Below are 14,973 nucleotides of genomic sequence, written 5' to 3'. Positions count from 1 at the left end.
CATTGTGTCGATCTCTCTCGATGAAAAGGAATGTCCAGACGGCTAATGCTCAGACCCTTCCCCCCCCTCCTGACTATGCCCTGTATACCGAAATCCCCTCCGATTATCATCCCTCCATCGTGTGTAGCCAGTGTCTTGCCTCCCCCCATACCTCGTTCCTTGATCACCATTGCCACCACGGCCCGCCGCCATAACCTACACCCCCAGCGTCAGCAACAGAATACCCCCTCCCTTGTAACAATGTACTTACAAGTCCACCCCCCCTACATAGCCGATCAATTATTCGGTACTAAAACCCCATCCTCCCTCTTCTTCCGGCCTCGTTCATACTCATCCTCCTTAGGGGACTTCTTGAAAAAAATGATCGCGCGCCTGTTGTCTTGATGACTCGGGTAAACTCGTCGGAATAACAGAGACCGTGTCGGTACTGGGAGCTTTGTGGGTTCCCAGGTTCTGGTTTTCGTTCCTGCTGCCGGCTAGCCGGTTATCGATGACGTTGGCTGCGTGCTCCTTGACGCACTGGAAGCAGTACGGCCCAAAGTCTTTGCTGCTCTCGGCTGTGCAGGCGCAGTGGCACTTGCACCTGATCTTGGTCTTTGTCTTGCTTGAGGTGGGCATCTTGATGGCGATGTTGCAGTTAAGGGATGAGGCTGGTTAACTCGGAAGTGATGCGATGTATGAGGTTGATTGGTATCTTGGTGGGGAGTGGTGATCGCGATAGAGTGGGTGGAAAGACTGGTTGGAGGAATTGGTATTTATATAATTCTTGAGAGTGGCTTTTTGCAGGGATTATCACGCTGGTGAATATCTGCGCGGATTCACTTATGCTCCTCTGTGGGTTTCGCGATATCGCGTGAATGATCATAAGTGAACCATTGCTCCGGGTCTATTGGACGGATGAAAGTGTTCTGACCCAAGAACTCGCCATACAGCTTGGGAAATATTTGGTCCCACAGGTAAAACAATTATTACATAAGTTTTAAAATCTATGTATTGCGATATACTAATATTCGTTCTTTAAATAAATGATAAATTCATCAATAAAAGCTGTTATTGCTTTTACCTTTATTAATATGATAACAGTATAAAGGAATAAAAAACATAACTAGGTTCTAGACATTATTTTTAATTAGTATTATTAGTCGGCCTATATTTATCCCTTAATAGGTTTTTATAAGGTCGCTATTACTACGTATCGGTAGCCTTCACCCAATAAAGGGTACAGATATACACACACGGCATTGTAGTTAAGGCTCTCAACATTATGTCCTCCATTACCAACCTCATCCTCTAAAAGCTACCGTTCTGACTCTGCGACAGATATAACCTCCTCAAAGTACCCAGTCGTGTCATAGCGCACCGTGTCTCCGACATCCTCTTCCGACTTATTTCCTTGCAGGATGCTCTGATACTCATACGCCCCTGAGTCGGCACCGTCTCCGTTGATGCATCCTGTGCTTGACGGAGACTGGTCCGGCCGGGCATACATTTGATCATGACCGGCAACAGGTTGCGGAGAATGTTGTTCGACGTAGGCCCCAGGGGAGGAACATTCTACTACGCACTGCAAGCCATGAGGCGGCAGGTCATCGAACGGGTACACTTCACGGGCAAAATACTTGTCAGTCTCAAAAAGCATGGTGTTCCGAGTGTTGGAAAACCCGTTCCTTGTCCGGTTCTCTTGGATCGGGTACATCATGATTGAATCGTGGTCGAATCTTGAGTGCTGCACGTTGCGCTTGTTGAGTCTTCTCACGTGTCCAACCGCTCTTGGCCATTTCCTCGTACACAGCATCTTCATCCCACTCAATGTTGGCGGCTGGTGACTGGTGCTCATGGTCAAACCCGATTGCGTGAAGAAGCTCGTGCATGCAGGTTCTTCGAATCCCGGCATCTGGTGTTGTCTCGTCGATACGCAAGTTCATGGTGGGATTGTCGGGATTGTTGTAGGCAGCGACGGGAGACTGGGTGTCAAGTTTTGAGTAGGAGCCTAACTGGGGATCCATGGCGATGGTAATCCTGGCGGGGCCATGCTCAGAAGGCCGGAACTTGAAGCGAAAATTGGCGTGCTTTTCGAGTTCTTGAGCATGTTGCTTCACCTTGGCTTGGAGTTGCGGGGTGCCATTGACAAAGGCTGTGGGGATTACCTCGCCGCGTTTCCACTGAAGACTGGGTATGGTGACGGCGTAGACATGTTCGCGCTCGGGCTTTTCAGTTTTGTTGTCATTTGGGGCGGCGGGTGCGCTCATTGTGTCGCTTCTGTCTTCAGAGTGTTGTATCCTGTGGTTGCGACGTGGACGAGAGCTGAGGAGTATGGGAATGGTAAAATCTACTGCGATCTGGATGATGGGCGACGTCTGATCACGTCACTCATTGGGTAGCAAGCAAACAGAAGCACAGAAAGGCACGACTGATGATAGGGAGGGGCAGTCTGGAAGACAAATGGCAACTGCATGTCATTGCCATAGGCGGGGTAAACACTCAGGAACATCTATCCATGAAAAGCGAGATATTGGATTAAATGTAAGAGGAAGGTTTTGACTATACTATGTCACCTGATCATTACTCGCCGAGTTCAACTTTTGACATGGGCGAACATCAGCTCCTGTTCTGAGCCAAGAACTTGTTTGCAAGAAATGATGGTTGTTTCTCTTCCTACTTAATGCATGAAGCCGCTACCCGACCAGCACCCCCAAAGCTACCTATCCTCGTAGTCATCGTCGTCATCATCCCCATCGCAACACTGGCAATGACAACTCTTTCTCCCACAGCATTGGCAACCTTCCATATCGTCCGGATCACAACACTGACAGTGGCACCCTTCGTCACCACAGCAGCCTCGACAGTCGCCATCCTCGTTATCCTCGTACTGGCCGCCTTCAGGCTCGTCGTCTGAGTCATCGTCTTGATATTGAGCCAGAATTCTTCTAGAGTCATGCTCAAGCCGGACTTCATACCACTTATTCTTCTGACACGAGTCGATGTTGTCTCCGAAGTTGCTGCTGAACTCACTGTCGCTGTCGTTGCCGTTGTCTTGGTGGTCGTACGTCTTGTCTTGGCCACCATTCCAGTAGCTTGCGAGGTCATCTACGCCGATGTCCCAGAACGGGCTGTTGTTGTAGGGTTCCATGATGATAGAGGGAAGTGTTGAGAAGGGTGTGGTTATCGGTAATGGTCCTCGAGTACTGAGTAGATAGTATGATGGGAATTGTCTTGACGGTCGCAGGAAGATCATATGTGTTTGACGGTGGTATTTATAATCAGATGAATCTGTGACAACCTTCCTTCAAGACATTGGAACTAAAATCCGTTAGAGTAGACGCTGCCAGACCATCCCGGGAAAGACTCAGAAGAATTTTGTAAACACAGCAAGCACTTATGAGGCCTTAGTCACATGCAACAAAGATATGACGCATGTTCATCCTTCATTTACTTGACGAGAAGGTTCTCCAAGGGCCCGTCACATTTCGTGATGAAACACACAGAAACAATGACTTTGTTTGTCCACGAATAAGATAGGCAGTGCTCAGGTAGGTAGTGAAGTGATATGGGTTGAAGTGCCGCTAACGACAGGGTTTCCAGTGGTATTTTTTCTTCAGCCGCTGTAGGCTTTGCCGCGTCGGGATCTGACGTCTTGCTCGTCACAACATTCGTTGAATAAACCTACAAATTCAAGTCCGTAGCCTCAACAACAACCTTCTTATCATCAACCCCTTTGTCTCAGTCGGTATATCCACCCGCAACCGTCCCTAACCTGTCATTTTCTCTTTGGAGGCACCAGACAGGAAGGGCTGTCATCCTTGCCTTGACGCCGCGTGGTAGCAATCAATCAGCATACCATCTTCATTCTACCTACCACCCTAGTGCATCAGTGCTGCACCGACTGTGCTGCTGTGGCGAGCTACCTAGATGTGAGCCAACGATTCAGTTGGGTGACCATGCGAATAGCAGCTCTCTGGCTGTACACTTCCCTTGAATCCTGAAATCTACAAATTTTCTTATCTGAGGTAGGTAACGATATAGTAGCCGTGGAAGCGGCTATTGCGGCCCTCGCTCAAAATCCCGCGAAGCTGGATCGCACCGGGACACGCTTCCTGGCTTCCCCGCCATACGGCGCGCCGCACTCGTACAATTTAATACGATCCTAGAGCCCTGACGATGCTACGGAGCAACAGTCCTACGATATAAAGGAATGCCAGCTGAGACTTAAATAGGCTGCATCGCTTCCTAATAACTAACTAAGCGCCTAGGTTCTTAAAGCGGAGACGCGGCTTATTTAAGCTATTAGGCGAGGAGAGTTTTATATACCGGCTGGGATAGATTACTATAACCGGGCGAAAAAACCTGTTAAGGAAAGGTAGGCTAAACAGGGAATATAGAACGATAATTGGAACGATATAGCCTAGGGACGGTAAAGGCATAAACTACTCGATCGTTCGTCTGAATCCGAGCAGAAGTTGCTATAGGCCGGTCTTTTCTCCTCGTTAATATAGACTGGATAGCGAAGAAGGATAATAGAGACGATAGGTGCGCCGTACGGAAGCCTAAATGCGACGTAACGCGTTTATTTTATTAGTTTATATATTAGGTATTAAAGGAGCGTTAGCGCGTTAAAAGCGCGTTAGAAGCTAAAAACTACCTTACTTTTCCTCCCGATATCTATATATAGACCTATAATATTGTAAAAGGTATTTAGACAAAAAGAGGTATATAAGACGCGATGTAGGGTATCCTGCCAGGAATGTCCTGGAAGTACGAGTAGCGTTTAGAGAGGGTAATCTAGGAGGATTCCGCCCTCGCCGAAGTATCCTCCCTAGGACTTAATATTCGTATTTCGTTTTATTCGAGGTTCTAGTAATATATAATATTCCTCCTTCGCACGTTTATTAAGTACTATCCGCCCCTTTACAGGACTAAATAGAGGGTACTCTATAGCGAAGAAAGCCCTTAGTCCCGTCGAGCTATCGAAGATAGCTAAGGCTCGCAGGGCGAAGCGACCTAGTCCCGAACCCTAACCAAACCGCTCTATAGTTCTATCCTCGAATAATCCTAGCGAAGAAGTTACTTCTCTTGGAAGGAGCCAGTGGTTACGATACATTTTAAGTGTAACTTCTCCGGAGTCGAGTATTCCACTATCTCCAGCGAAGCGTTATAGGACAGTAAATCGCCGACGAGTAAGTAACAGACAGAATTGGAGGTAAATAATATCTTTTATTATACTTTGATTGGTAGACAGATCCCTTAGCAATATTCAAGTTTATGTCGCTGCCTACGCCTCTGGACTTGGCTGGCCCTGTTTTACATCTCCTAGGGTATGAACTGCTTCGGTATCCTACGGCTTGTTTGATGCCCATGGAGATGTCACCATTGTAATTTAATCAGTAGGCTTGTCTTGAGCAAGACCTACCAGCCTCGCAAGCAGATAAACGCATGAAAGTTCCTTGCATGGAAGCCGCTCAAGCTTTGTGATAAGCGCGGATGTGGCAAGGGGGGACCGGTGCTGGGGCGTTTACTTAGAGTTCCGCGCTCATACTGGGTACTTCCCCCAAGTACCCTGTCAGCTTGAACATCCCGGGTTGGGCGGGACGCAGTGTTCCCTTCCATCCCAGCCTGCTATTATTACACGCAGTTTGCAGACATGTGTCGGCTCTCCTCTTTTCTACAGCCAACCCATACCGAGATGATGTTGCGTAACTTATCACCACCGCTTCTGGCCTCCCGCTGACTACTTGCCCAGGAGACGCCCAAACCCAACACCCACGATGTTGCCATAATGTCCGGGGTGGATGAAATGCGAGTTGTCAACCATATAAGGTCTTTGATCGAGCCCAATCGTGGCTCATTGCGATTCAAACGAGACGGTACGTTATCACTTGACTTTTAGAACTACCCAACTAATGAGAATAAGGCCTGCCTCGGGTGAACGGCTTTGGACGAACGCTCAAACCAAGGCTTTGGTATCTCTACGGTGTTGGGGATTTACATACAACATTATAGAAAGGATCCTCGATCGATCAATTTACTCTTTAAAGGCCAAAGCACGAGAAATCAGAAGGTCGACCCCCCATCTTTTTGGAAACGCCAAAGAGCCCGTGGACTTTAAGAAGATAATCCTGCCGACGCTCGCCTAAATACACTCTCATGTCCGTCGCCCTTTGTTGCGGCCTACGATAGGCTGCCAGACTGGGTGGTTGTCGCAATCATACAGTCTCTCGGAGTGGGTATAAAAGGGAAAATAACAGGGGCAGGGTGATCGCGTCGGGACTGCGGTTGATGAGTCGTCTAGTTAGGTACCCTGTTCGTTAACACTAGACCATGTGCCCTCACACTTTATTCCATTATGGGCTTCGAACGGAGCCTTCAGTGACATTGTAACTGGCACGGTGAGCACAAAACCAAGCGCGTTTTTTTGGAACTAATTGGGGCCACAGTGGTTAGTATTCTGAAAATAGGTAATCTTCTCCGTGTTAAGGCTCAAAAGACCGATCGGCACTTCTCAGCACCACACTTGTAAGCCTGCTCCGGCTTGTCGCGACCGTAATTAGTAGTCAATCCCGTGTTTGGTACAACGTCCTTCAGAGCCCGAATGATGACAGTAGACAACCCGTCCCGTATGCGTTATTCCATGGTATAGTTTGGTGTGCAGGAATGATTGACGAACTTCATTAAATATGGAGAGCGCGTTGTATCGATGTATTTATCGGGATCAATCTTTACAATGTATGATGTGTTCTGTATATTCTGTTAGGCCGGCCAGGGTGTATGGTAGTGTTTATCTCTTACCTGTCCCAGGGCGACCTGCTGCCTTCTCAGAACCACACCTTCATACACTCCAAGTATCGTACCTTGCGTAATCCTATCCTTACTGACAAGACCAGCACCACAGTTAGTGTTGATTAGGGCGAAACGAAATTGTGCTACGCGATTGCGACAGGTCAGTAGCCGGCAGGTTGTTTTCTCACATAGCAACCCCACTACCATATTCAGGCACTGTTCATTACAATCTTTCTCAAATAAGCATTGCTCAACGTTATTAGTTTGTATTTTCCGTCTCCTCGAGGTCGGGCACGAAATATCGTCGTTCAGCTTCCTCTTTAGACCAAAACGATCGGTGGTAATGGCGCCGTCCACGTTTGCCGTCTGAGCCTTAGTTGAGGCGGGTTTCTGATCGGTGGTCGATGGTTTCATAGTACCCCAGCTTCGGTCGGAAATTATGTCGTTGATAAGTTCATCAACGGTAGTGTCGAGGTGGCTGGGAATTGGCTCGCCCGCTTTCGATAATCCGTGGACAAAAACGCGGCTTACTAGAACCTTCACCTCGTCCAACTCCAGATATCGACGAGATTTAGAGTCTAAGCCATCAGTGATAGCAAACATCGGGGGGAAAGGGGGCAGACCGGCCTACCAGAATTTGGACCATTCTTCGCATCCGGTTGTGACGTGGCACGGCTGTCCTTGTGTGCGCCGTGATCGGATATCCCAATAGGCGCCTCCGCGCTCGATTGTCTTGCAGACTTCTTGCTGAAATGCCCGTCAACAATGCCTTGTTCCCCCCCATGTTGTTCCCCGCTGCGTCGTTCGTCTTTGTTGTCTTCGGGAGAAGCACAGCATGACTGCGTTTCGCTGAATCGCAATGAGCTATCGTCTAAACTAGCAATTATGTCATCGGTCTTCAGACTGATCAGCAGGCCGTTGTGATGGTGCCCTTAGGAAACACTTGCTGGTTTTGATAGTGATGCCCACTGTTCTGTCACTTCGCGGCAGTGTGCCTCGCAATCTATGTGGAGATCGGCCATATCTCTCATGATGTATCGGACGTTGATAAGGTAGGTTTGGCGTGGGGATAGGATGTCCTTCCATACTACATATCCACCCAAAAAAAAAGGAGGTAACCCCCCTTGAGCGACCAGTCGCGAGACATTCGCGGTTTATTTTGTTCTCCGGCTGACCCCGGAGATGCCGTGCTTGTTTTTTTGTTCATTGGGAGAAGCAGGCAGAATGTGAGAACCCCCGCCTCTCGCTTTTGCTGGGACCAAAACCAAACCTTATTGCAATGTGCCCAACATCTTGGCCAATCAAGCATCTGCCAGCTTAAAGAGAGCCTGGGAAACGGATTCAGCAGGTCTCTAAATGCAATAGTAATCTCATCTGCCCCCAATGTGCATCCTTTGGTGAGAAACCAACTCATTGATAAACAGATGGCTTCCATCCAGGGTGGTCGATGAGTCGAGCCAAGTCAAGTCGGCTTGCCGCCCAAGGCCTGAACTTGACTTGAAGCACTCACCAACTTGACTTGGCTTACAGACTTGCAAGCCTTCCGGTAGTTTTTCCGGCCCGAGTTTTAGCAGAATTGAGGCTACCCTTTGGCTCAAGTCTAGGCAGGTAGGTCATTGAACGCTCCCTGAATTTAATACACTCTCTCAGTCCCAACGGCTACTTCTTTTGCCGTGTTTCAATCATTGGGGCCGCCAGCGTCGCCCAAAAGCACCAACAAGCCATTCGCATTGCTATCCGGATTATCAAAAAATATACCAGAATGTGCCATATGGATAATACGATGCTTGTTCTGGAGAAGATTTGGCTCTTATGAGTGTTGGCCAGTAGTCGGCCGTTTGGGACTGGGCAAAGAATGTGAGACCGAGTCACTGCAGTTCTCGGCTGCATACCCATAGGGCGTGGTGTTTTCCATATCTTGAAGTAAACAATATGCTCTTTTTGGAGCTTCCCGTCCTCCCAGTTATCTTACATGAGTGCCGAATCAGTACTCAGGTGGGTGACCACTGGGGAATCCTCGGTGTTGTATGTATTTTTCCTGATTTCTTTTCTCGGTCTCATTGTCCACACATCAGCCCATCTCCTGACTCAAACCGTCACATACGACCACACTCAGCTGAAAATACGGCATCCCGTCCGCTCTGCCCGAGTCAAGCAGCTGAGGGCCGAATCAGTACTCAGGCGGGTGACCACTGGGGAATCCTCGGTGTTGTATGGTTTTTTTTTTGTTTCTTTCTCTTTTTCTCTTTTTTTCTTTTGCTGCTTTTACCTTGAAAAGGCCCACATGCCTGAGACCAGGCCTGCAGACCGATGGCTTATACGAGAAAAGCGAGGGGACTGGCACGTGATGACGGGAGGGGGGAGAATTAACAGAGTAATTTGCACTGTCGACAAGAAGCTTGTGTTTCGGTAACTCGGGGGTCTAGAAGAGGAATTTCAACATCAACCTTATCGCTGATACCCCGCTGATGAACTTTGTTCACTTCTCCTTTTTCACTTGATATTTGAAGCCAGGCTGAGCAGGGGAGAAGGGTTCACAAACCGGAAGCATTCAAGCTTGGTGATTACTTGGGGCATATCGGTATCGCGGCCATCCACGGCTTCTAGGTGAATTGGGATTTTGGCGGCCTCGAGGTATTCGAAAGGCTACTTACGGTACACCTACTTTTTCGTCCGCAGCCCGAACAGCTTGTATGCCGTCCGCAAAACCAGCTTGCCTGATCACACATCACCTCTACAAGCCGCGTGGGCTGCAGAGATAAGCGTGGCTAAGAAGTTGATGGAGCAGATTGACTGATGCAGGGTGGGGGGTTCAAAGGCGGATGGCGGGTCGAAGGACTTGGAGGAAGTTAACAATCCTGAGGAGGAAGGAGTAAGCTGTTGAATTTCGCCTTGCCCAGAACTTGATGCTAAGTAGAGTCTCGGTACTGCTGCTGAAGCTTTGATACCGCGCTGGATGAGGAGGTCGAATGTCTGGAAAAGGAGCAATAAAAAGGGGTGAGATAATCTACAAAAGCTCTCGAGGAGCTAAAGGTTCCCTCGGAGAGACTCGAGCCTTACTGCTCGCCAGGGTGAAAGAAGATAAGCAGTCGGTACTACTTGGTGCTGGGCAATGTGTTGGGATAGGTGGGAGATTCGGACGCGGGGGTTTCGTTTACAACGAGTTATTTGGGCCGAGGATTGGAAGGAAACTGCAACTTGAGGCGCTTATAGATAAGGTACCCTCTATTTGAATTCGATGGGGGAAATCAAATATACTATTATATTGCCTGCCACGGCTGAAAAGGATGATTTTGAATTTCCCCTTGAAGCCTCTTTTCCACACTTGCCGCGACGACGAAATACAAGCGCGTCAGTTTTCTTGCTTTTTTTCAGTGTCTTTTTCGCGGGTTGCCATGCCACAGCCGATGATATCTTGACCAGGCCTGACAGCTTGGGTGAGAGCTGGTGGCAGGTGTAATCCTGAGACGCGAGGCCCCTCATCATCCCAGAAGTACCTTAGCAGGGAACAGATTGCCGGGCGGAGCAAGCCCTGCCGTCAACACTTTAATGATCTCAAAAATTTTGTCGTAAATGGTTCATTTGCACTAACAATGCCTAAAATTTAGGAGCCGTGGTAGACAGCAAAAAGATCATTCTCGATGACAGGGCTAGTAAGTTGTCGACGACAGTATCTGATGGAGCCGGCAAAGCACCGACGAAAGGGCTTGTTGGCCCGGCAAGCTGTTGACGTCAGGGCCACCACGACCGAGAATAGTTTTTCTCCTCGGCAGAGTAAACACCAAACCTCTCTTTTCACCACTGACCCGTTCAAGATCTCACAAGATATTCCTCACTTGCGACTTTTTTCTCCTCCCCTTCTCACTTCTCCTTCACCACAAACAAGCCCTTAACACAGTCAACATGGCTACTACCACATCTGTCACAACCATGATCACACTCCCCGAGAAGGACAGGGCGGTCGTCAATGAGGAGAAGTCGAGCATCTACAACATTCAGCCCGACACGAAGACCGTCTCCGAGCGCCCTGAAGTTAACCAGATTGTCAAAGCGGAGGTCGACCACACCAAAGACGAGGAAGATCACAGGCTGGAGGCCGCCCTTGCCCTCGCCGAGAAGAATCTCAAGGACACGCAGTTCCTCGAGGAACGCGCCCCTCGCACTCGCGCTTCAATCAAACGCAACCAAGAGATGCGAGCCGATCTGAGAAGACTGAATAAGCTTGGAACTGGCGCTGCGACCAAGATGGCCGAGACCTCGAAGTCTGCCAGGACTCTGAGGGCTGAGGCTCGCCAAGCCAACTGAGAATGGGTACAGCGTGATCAATATGGGAGGGGCTTCGCACAGGGACTGCATGGAAAAGTACTTTAAAGGAGCGTTGTTGTTTTTTTCATTGGGCAGAAGTACCTCTCTGGTGCTGGACTATACAATAGACGCTCGGAAGGGTGGACTTGTTATGAGGGGGGTGGATGATGGACCGAGACGAGGACGCTGGTTGTGTCAACATGGGAATCCTTCATTCTGGACTTAATATAGCAATGAACATGTTTGATAATTATCTTGGCTGGCGTTTCTGTTGTGGGAATAGTAATGCGGAGAAAACTCAAAACTGGCACACGGACCTACCTACCTTAGCTGGGCACTGTTATGGCATGGAACAGACCCCCAGAAGAAATCAATCAATGCGAGATCATGATATCTTACTCGGCACCGACCTTTTTGGAATTCAAGATAAGGAGGAAGAATTGGATGCCAACTTGGCTCTCGCGACGAAGAACGTGTAAACGCACCAGTCTGACGACGCGCGCGGAATTCATGTCCGAGCGATGATCAGACGCAGCCGGGTGGCTCGGGCTGAGGAGAGAAGATTGATGAAGCTTAGGCTGCGGGCGTCGGTGAAGGCGGCCGAGACAGTTAAACCGTCAAAATCTATCAGAGCCGAAGCTCGCCATGTCAAGAAGCAGTGGAGCAGGATGAAGTAGAAGAGAGATGCGGCTTGGCTGTCGGGTGGACTTATTTGTAATGAGGATTCCCTTGCTATCATAGTGGTGGAAAGTGCGTCGATACAGGGTCGCGTAGATGGAGGTCTGGGAGGTCGACAGGAAGACGTGGTGATAGTGTTATAGGGGAGCATTCATAAATAAAGGAAAGAGAGATTTCGTAACCTTTCACTCTCATTTGTCTAGTGCGAGTGAAAAAGCTGGAAGCCGTTGGCGGCATCCCATGCAAGCTCATGACTGAAAAAGACCCCTACGAGAACTAAGTATCTCGGTACCTTCCCTTATGCACTGTATTGGCACCTCTGGGGAATATTTATAACCTTTTACCAACAGGAAAAAATTCACAGTTGACGCCAGGGCTTGCCAGTTCAGGCCAGCGAGCTGTTGACGACAGGCTTCTTTGGTTACTCCCACCAAACCACTAGAGTTAATCTAACTGCTTTTTCTTCTAGAGACAGAACACCGACGTTCTCTTTTTTCCCCTCACCGTTTGCTGCGACTTCTCACAACAGCAGCGAACCTCCGTAACGTCAAGATAGCTAGGACAACTCCCACAACTTCCACTCTATCTTCCGAGAAGGTTGACCCCATGGCTGCTGCTTCTGTCCCGGTCGAACGTGTGCCGCCAAGGATCATATCGGTACATATCCAGGGTTCCATATACCACTTTGGCCCGGTAGTGGTTCAAAGCATCGAGAAGAAGCTGGACAGAGTCAATTCCGGGTGGATGCTTTACTTGACCAGTGTCAGTGGTCATAACGGGGCGAGAAAATTTATGTCCGCAGAGCCGCGCGGCCGGATGACCAGGGCCCCCCTTTCTGTTTGGAGACTCTCAAAATCTACGAGGCAAGCGACCAATCGCGCGGGGAGTGGCTCGCGAAAGTGAAGGCGACAATACGCACTCGCCGGCGTCTCGACGCCCAGGCTATCTCAGTTGAGACGATCGACGCCACGGTGAAGGAGACCAGCAAGTAGTCCAAGCCCGAATAAGTTCCCAGTTTACTCTTCCAAAACCTGGCAGGTTCAACGCTAACAACAAGTAGGATTGACCTCAAGATTTTCACTGTCTCACAAGAACCGCGATAAGAATGAGGAAGAATTGGACCGCGTGAACAAGGTGTGCGCCAGAACCACGAGATGCCATGCCTGAAATGCCGAGAAAAGGAGGTTTCGAAAGAGCGGGGCCAAGGTTGCGACGAGGTTATCCAGGAGTTGAACACTGCACCATCTGCTTGTGCTCAGCGCGCTGCGTCTCGCGGAGTGAAGAAAGGCTAGAGGGGGATTGCACGTGTACTTGGGCTTTAGAGATGCCACTACTTGATTTTCGGCGCAGAGAAGATTATTCTGAACGGTTCTGGGCTGCGCAACAGCATAGAGCAAAATGGACATCCAGATGAGGTGTGAGAGGTACTTGAGCAGCCAAGCTTGGAGGAACCGGCAGGTATTTCGTTGCACATAGGTCTATCATTGCGCGTGGAGGAGGTTGGGAGTGAGATTGATATTTCATCGAGCCTTTATTATGTCCTTGCATTCGCCAGTTCAAATTTGCGTTGATATACATACCTATTGGGGTTCAAACATGAGTGTATCGCACAGATATATACACCTGTGGCAACTCAAATTTGGTGGAATTGCTGGGAAGGCCCAACACATGCCTCCAGAAAAAGATTGGCCAGTGAATTGAGTCACGGGGGCCCCGCGCGGCCTAATATCGCACACAAAGTACTTAGGATACGACGGATGGTTTGGAGGTGAAGGAAATGGTTGTCACTGTCCTTGAGTAGGCTTCAGGGTCCCAGGGTTCATGGTACGGTTAGGTCCAGGGTTGGCATCAAGGGCAGCAGCCGTCCCACCACGCCTGGACTCATTCCGGAGCACAAGGACACCTACTTCGACGAACTCTGGTGATGGACCTTCTCACTTTTCTCACTCAATGTTCACCGAAAAGCATGATAATCACACGTCCGTCCTCCTTCAAACCTCGCGACCGAAAAAAGCTCGCATACCGCTGATACTGGCCACCTGCTGAAAATGATTTCACCCACTGACGGCGACCACCATAAGAATCAGCGCCCTGCTTAACTACAGTAATATTTACATTTTACCTTGGGCCGAGCGATGTTACCGGCTTTAATTGGCAATGCAATACTAACTACACTAGCACCTAAGAGCAGGTAAAAGCCCAAGACCCTACACGTAAGTAAAAAGTAACTATATATATCCTCACCTTCTTTTAGTTTAGTTTAGTTAACTAACCGATTATAGATTCGAATACGTACTTTACACTAGGACGTAAAATTTACTGACGAAGCGATTGCTAAAGTTAACGGGGCGTTATTTAGGTAAGTTAAATACGATTGTAATTCGCCGTCCTAACCGTAAGCTTGTAAAGTTTACCGGCGAAGAACAAAACCGAATTACTCGCGTTTTTATTAAAGATTTTATCGCTTATAAATTAAAATAAAAAGATTTATAGCAATCTTTAGGGGTTTGGGGTGCGGCCACAGGCCTAAAGTCTTTCTAATCAGAGGGGTGAGAAAGTGGGGCTCTTAGAGAATTCGGAAGTTAAGGGGTCTTGTATATAAGCGGCCTGCTTCTGATATTCCATTTTAGACAAGACATCGACTTTTATTATCTTCGTATTTTGCACCCTGCACGCGTGCAAGCAATTCTGGCCCTCTGATCAGGCCAGTCTGGTGCTTATTATGTAGCCTGCGAGCCCATAGTGTCTTTTCTTTGTCCTGCGTAAAGTGCGGCCTGCGAGCGAGTTACCATCACGCAGGTGAGTTTATTTAGGGACCTGTTGAGGGTATATTTGTGGTGTTATGGTTGTTTTGTGTGTGTTCTCAGCATATCAATATATCTTGTGGAGAACTAACCAGAAAATTCCGGTTCAACTCAGGATTTCAGGGGTGTATGTATCTTTTGGTGAGCGGTTCAGGAAGGGAAGAAAATGATCAATCTTTGTTCGTGTATGTGTACGTGGTGGTAGTTGGGTTCTTGCTGGAGGAAGTTTGATGTTCTCCAAATCAAGGGGGCTTATGCCCAATGCACAATCTGGTTACATACATGTAATCCGCATCTGTGATTGCTTGGAGAATAAGGGATGTTGAAATTGTATTTATCTAGTTAGTAACAGAATACATATAGAAAGCCCCGACGTTTTAGAGCCGACGTATTTTAAGGGTCGGCAAGAGCC

The 14,973-nt window shown here is 48.6% G+C and overlaps 2 protein-coding genes across 2 annotated transcripts; both read right to left on the bottom strand.

The window, feature by feature from the left end:
- Positions 1-1,628: 1,628 nt before the first annotated feature.
- Positions 1,629-2,249, bottom strand: QC763_510770 (uncharacterized protein; the record flags this gene model as incomplete). Its single annotated transcript, XM_062913657.1, has 1 exon — positions 1,629-2,249. One exon carries the CDS (start codon positions 2,247-2,249, stop codon positions 1,629-1,631), a length of 621 nt encoding a protein of 206 aa, XP_062765118.1.
- A 406-nt stretch (positions 2,250-2,655) lies between these two features.
- Positions 2,656-3,235, bottom strand: QC763_510775 (uncharacterized protein; the record flags this gene model as incomplete). The annotated part of the gene is made up of 2 exons (XM_062913658.1): positions 2,656-2,927; positions 3,013-3,235. 2 exons carry the CDS (start codon positions 3,233-3,235, stop codon positions 2,656-2,658), a joined length of 495 nt encoding a protein of 164 aa, XP_062765117.1.
- Positions 3,236-14,973: the final 11,738 nt, after the last annotated feature.

The sequence above is a fragment of the Podospora pseudopauciseta genome (assembly GCF_035222475.1).
Source record: "Podospora pseudopauciseta strain CBS 411.78 chromosome 5 map unlocalized CBS411.78m_5, whole genome shotgun sequence".
Taxonomy (NCBI): domain Eukaryota; kingdom Fungi; phylum Ascomycota; class Sordariomycetes; order Sordariales; family Podosporaceae; genus Podospora; species Podospora pseudopauciseta.
The sequence above is the reverse complement of the archived record's forward strand: the minus strand, read 5'-3'. Positions and strand labels throughout refer to the sequence as shown.